General features: G+C 50.0%; 1 protein-coding gene across 1 annotated transcript in view; it reads right to left on the bottom strand.

The window, feature by feature from the left end:
* The window catches only part of RAP1GAP2 (RAP1 GTPase activating protein 2), a 258,374-nt gene that overhangs the window by 245,527 nt on the left and 7,271 nt on the right, over positions 1-5,576 (bottom strand). Inside the window, exon 2 of the mRNA XM_032263517.1 lies at positions 1,709-1,825. Coding sequence (XP_032119408.1) covers positions 1,709-1,825 — 117 coding nt within the window. The remainder of the gene's footprint in view (positions 1-1,708; positions 1,826-5,576) is intronic.

The following is a 5,576-nucleotide window of genomic DNA, read 5'->3' as shown; positions in this document are numbered from 1 at the left end:
ATTGAGACTATCCTGGCTAACATGGTAAAACCCCATCTCTACTACAATAAAATAAATTAGCCATGCAAGATGGTGCATGCCTACAGTCCCAGCTACTCAGAAGGCAGAAGCAAGAGGATCACTTGAGCCCTAAAGTTTGAGGCTGCAGAGAGCCATGATCACGCCATTGCAGTCCAGCCTGAGTGACAGAGTGAGAGCCTATCTCAAAATAAATTAAATTAAATAACTAAAAACTATTGTGGCTGAGTCGGGAGAATCACTTGTGCAGAGAGGTTCAAGGCCTACCTGGGCAAAACAGTGAGACCCTATCTCTTTAAAAAAAAAAAAAAAATTAATGAATTAAGCCACTTATCTCGGTGAGTCTATAGCAGACTCTTCTTCAAATTCCCAAATGGCATGTAGCCTTCCTGTGTATGAAATCTGAAGTTATGTGGCCGGGCGCAGTGGCTCATGCCTGTAATCCCAGCCCTTTAGGAGGCTGAGGTGGGCGGATCACCTGAGGTCAGGAGTTCGAGACCAGCCTGGCCAACATGGTGAAATCCCATCTCTACTACAAATACAAAAATTAGCTGGATGTGGTAGCATGTGCCTGTAGTCCCAGCTACTCGGGAGGCTGAGGCAAGAGAATCACTTGAACCCGGGAGGCAAAGGTTGCAGTGAGCCGAGATTATGCCACTGCCCTCCAGCCTGGGCAACAGAGCGAGACTCCATCTCAAAACGAAACAGCAACAACAACAACAGCTTTGATAGGGAAAGTGGAAGAAAAGGCCCAGGGTCGGGTATGGCAGACCTTGGGAAGGGCTGTGGCTGCAGAAGGGTTGCCAGCACTCCTCTGTTGTGACTGCTGATGCTGGTCACACATGTCCAGTGCTGGGGGAAGAGTGGGCAGGGATCTGGGTCAGGAGAAGCCCTCACCTCCCAGCCCTCCACCCAGACTCAGGATCCCAGCTGGAATCTCTGGCATGGGAAAGGAGTTGGTCAAGGAAGGATGGGCTGGCTCCAGATCAAATCAGGGGGTGCCCAGCAAATTTACCTGCCACTGTCCCTCCAGAGAGGGAGAAAGCAGTGCCCTCCAGGCTTTGTTTTTTGTTGTTGTTGTTGTTTGAGACAGAGTCTTGCTCTGTTGTCCAGGCTGGAGTGCAGTGGCGCAATTGCGGCTCACTGCAACCTCCTTCTCCAGGGTTCAAGAGATTCTCCTGTCTCAGCCTCCCGAGTAGCTGGGATTACAGATGTGTGCCACCACACTCAGCTAATTTTTGTATTTTTAGTAGAGACGAGGTTTCACCAAGTTAGCCAGGGTGGTCTCACAGTCCCGACCTCAAGTGATCTGCCTGCCTCGGCCTCCCAAAGTGCTGGGATTACAGGCATGAGCCACCTAGTCCGATGGATCTCCAGGCTTTGTAAATCTCTGCAGGCATATTTCACTGGAGACTTATGATCTCCCAAGAGAAGGCAGGGAAAATACAACCGTATCCATTTGACAGAGGAGAAAGCAGGGGCAATGGGTTGCCTCAAGTTACTCAGTGCACTCGAGGTGGGACAAGCATCTGGGCTGATAAACTATTTCCTAGAAGGCCTCCCCATCCCTGAAGGCAAAGTTCCCCACTGTGGATTTGTGGACCAATGGGGCCCTGGCTTCGTAAGTACCAGCTGAGGGGCCTGGACCAAGGCCGAAGCAGGTGAGGGTCAAGGCAGAAGGTCCCTTTACCTGGAGGGAGACTGAAGATCGGCCCGGCTGAGGATGCAGTGCTGCTGTGGGCTGTAGAGCCACTGGAAGGCTGTCAGTGTCCTCTCCTCCATTCGGAACCGCCCTTCCTGCACGTACCTGTGGGCAGGACAGGAGATAGTGAGGCAGGGAGCAACCTCTGCAGAGCTCCCCCGGAGAGTCAGCCCTGCCTGCCAGAGAATTGCTGTCTGGTACCTGTTTCCAAATATCCCTCCTGCTCATCTGCCAGAAAGCCCTGTTTCCAGAGGGCCGCAATTAACATTCCCTGAAGAGGAGTCAGCTACAAGGATCAGATTTCAACTCAATAAATGGAAAAGCTTTCTTTCCTTTGTTTTTTGTTTTGTTTTGTTTTGCTTTTCGAGACAGTCTTGCTCCGTCACCCAGGCTGGATGCAGTGGTGTGATCTTAGCTCATTGCAACCTCCACCTCCCAGATTCAAGCGATTCTCTTGCCTCAGCCACCCAAGTAGCCGGGATTACAGACGGCTGCCACCATGCCTAGCTAACTTTTGTATTTTTAGTAGAGATGGGGTTTCACCATGTTGGCCAAGCTGGTCTCAAACTCCCGACCTCAAGTGATCCGCTCGCCTCGGCCTCCCAAAGTGCTGGGATTACAGATGTGAGCCACCACACCCGCCCAATACATGAAAAGCTTTCTAAAAGTTAGTTGTCTGAAGCTGAAAGCAGCTGAAGCTGATGGGGTAAGTTCCCTATCACTGGAAGTAGGTGAGCAGAGGGCACACAGGGAATTCAGGCATCAGACAAGGGTCCATCCTTTAAGTCCCTTACAGGGCTAAGACACTGAACTTTTTTTTTTCTTTTTTTTTTTCTTTTTTTTTTTCTTTTTTTTTTTGAGACGGAGTTTCACTCATGTTACCCAGGCTGGAGTGCAATGGCGCGATCTCGGCTCACTGCAACCTCCGCCTCCTGGGTTCAGGCAATTCTCCTGCCTCAGCGTCGTAAGTAGCTGGGATTACAGGCACGCACCACCATGCCCAGCTAATTTTTGTATTTTTAGTAGAGACGGGGTTTCACCATGTTGACCAGGATGGTCTCGATCTCTTGACCTCGTGATCCACCTGCCTTGGTCTCCCAAAGTGCTGGGATTACAGGCTTGAGCCACCGCGCCCGGCCTTTTTTTTTTTCTTTACTTTTTTTTTTTTAGAGACATAGTTTCCCTCTGTCATCCAGACTAGAGGGCAGTAGCGCATTTATAGTTCACTGCAGCCTCAAATTTGTGGGCTCAAGAATCCTCTCACCTCGGCATCTTGAGTACCTAGGACTACAGGCACAAGCCACTCCACCCAGCTAATTTTCTTTTTAAATTTTTTGTAGAGACAGGATCTCGTTATATGGCCCAGGCTGGTCTTGAACTCCTGACCTCAAGCAATCCTCCTGCCTAGGCCTCCCAAAGTTCTGGGCTTACAGGAGTGAGCCACCTTGCCCAGCCATGGACTTCTTGATTTCACAGCAGGAGAAGGGCTGCTCTGGAGTGGGGACCGGGAGTCAGCAATCAGGGTTACGTCTTCCAGAACCTCCAGAGTCTCTCCCAGGGTCCCAGATGTCCTATGGAAGGGTCCGGGAAGCTGGGCTGGGCACCGTGAACACAAAAGGAAGGTGGTCTCCCTCATATCCTGGCCAGCCTCTCCTGGAAGAACCATGAATCTATTCACTAATTCAACTTTTTTTGTTTTTTGAGGCAGAGTTTCAATCATGTAGTCCAGGCTGGAGTCCAGTGGTGTCATCTCAGATGACTGCAACCGCCACCTCCCGGGTTGAAGTGATTCTACTGACTCAGCCTCCTGAGTAGCTAGGATTACAGGCACCCACCACCAAGCCCAGCTTATTTTTGTATTTTTAGTAGAGACGGGTTTTCACCATGTTGGCCAGTCTGGTCTCGAACTCTCGACCTCAGGTGATCCAGCCACCTTGGCCTCCCAAAATGCTCGGATTACAGGCATGTGCCATCACACTCAGCCTAATTCAACATTTATTGAGTGCCTATGATGATAAGCAAAACTGACAGCGTCCCTGCCCTCCTGTGGGGAGAGAAATCCATCCAATAATTACATAAATAAATGTATAATTACAAACCGGCACTCTGATAATTACAGTGGGAACGTCACTTGGTTCAACCCCTCCAGAGGACAAGCTAACAACATCTGTCTGAATTCCAAATGCATTTCCCTTTTAGCCCAGCAATCCTCTCTTTGGAGAATGTATCTAGAGATTCCAGCAAGTGGACAGTGTTATCTGTGCAATTGTCTCTAATAGCAAAAGACTGGGAGCGACCCACACACCCTTCAGTAGGGAATGAAATAAATTATGGTTCATCCATACAGTGAAAACAGGTGCGGCTGTAAAACATGTTGTGTTTGAGGGTGTTCCTGTGTGCCGTCATGCCAAGATCTCCAAGGCACACTGTTCAGAGGGAAAAATAAAGGGCAGGGCAGCATGGGTGACTGATGTGAAAAAGGGGGACGGGAATAGAGCGGGAATTCATACTCGCTTATCTTTACCTACAGAAACTCTAGAGACACAAAAGCTAATAAAAGTCATCTCCTGGTGGCGGGGGGAGAGGAAAGAGGGTGGATGAGGCATGGGAAAGTGACATTTTCACAACGTGCCTTCTCATCGGGAGAGAGATTCCAAATCTTTTTTTTTTTTTTTTTTTTTTTTTGATACAGGGTCTCCCTGTGTCTCCCAGGCTGGAGTGCAGCGGCACAATCTCAGTTCATTGCAACCTCCGCCTCCCAAGTTCAAGCAATTCTCCTGCCTCAGCCTCCTGAGCAGCAGCAATTACAGGCACCCACCACCACGCCTGGCTAATTTTTGTGTTTTTACTAGAAACGGGATTTCACCACGTTGACCAGGTTGGTCTCGAACTTCTTACCTTGTGATCTGCCTACCTCGGCCTCCCTAAGTGCTGGGATTACAGGCATGAGCCACCACGCCCTGTCTGTTTTTTAGAAACGGGGCCTCCATACATTGCCCAGGCTGGTCTCCTGGCTCAAGGGATCCTCCTGGCTCAGCTTTCTGAGTAGCTGTGATTACAGGCATGAGCTACCACTCCCGGCTCAGGTCAGATGGGGAGACTTGAGAGTGCGCTAAGGAACTTGTGATGGCAGGACCTGGCGCTGGGCCAGACACAGGTGAAAAGAAGACAGGCAGCAACATCAGTGCCCCACTCCTGGTTTGTGCAGGTGGCTGGCTGCAGAGCCATCCGTGCTGGATGAGGACAGCTTTGAGAGGAAAGATTATGACTTCCATTTGGGACATGTCCCTCCCCTGTGACCTGCTTCCGGCCCCAAAGTGACTCCCCTCCTATAAAACCTGGCTCAAAAGTGGGCTCCTCAAGGAATCGCACCTTGATTAATCCCATCCTATTCTGATCATGAGTTTCCCGGTCTTTCTCCATCTTTGGGTTCCTCGGGATTCAGCCCTGGGTGACAGGCTCTTGCCATCTCCGTGGTAGAAAGTGGTAACACAGAAATGCTGGTAAACCTGGTCGCCTCCAAGGAGGGACCTTAGAGCCTGGAGAGCAGTCACTGCTTTAGACTCTTTTGAATGAGAACCACGTGACTCTGTTATATTTTTATTTTATTTTTTGAGACAGAGTCTCGCTGTGTCACCCAGGCTGCAGTGCAATGATGCAATCTGGGCTCAATGCAACCTCTGCCTTCCAGGTTCAAGTGATTCTCCTGCCTCAGCCTCCCGAGCAGCTGCAATTATAGGCACCCACCACCACACCTGGCTAATTTTTTTTATTTTTAGTAGAGACGGGGTTTCACCATGTTGGCCAGCCTGGTCTCAAACTCCTGACCGCAGGTGGATCACCTGAGGTCAGGAGT

The sequence above is a fragment of the Sapajus apella genome, unplaced genomic scaffold, assembly GCF_009761245.1.
Source record: "Sapajus apella isolate SASKATOON/1434 unplaced genomic scaffold, GSC_monkey_1.0 scaffold136, whole genome shotgun sequence".
Taxonomy (NCBI): domain Eukaryota; kingdom Metazoa; phylum Chordata; class Mammalia; order Primates; family Cebidae; genus Sapajus; species Sapajus apella.
This window is presented reverse-complemented; position numbering and strand designations above follow the sequence as displayed.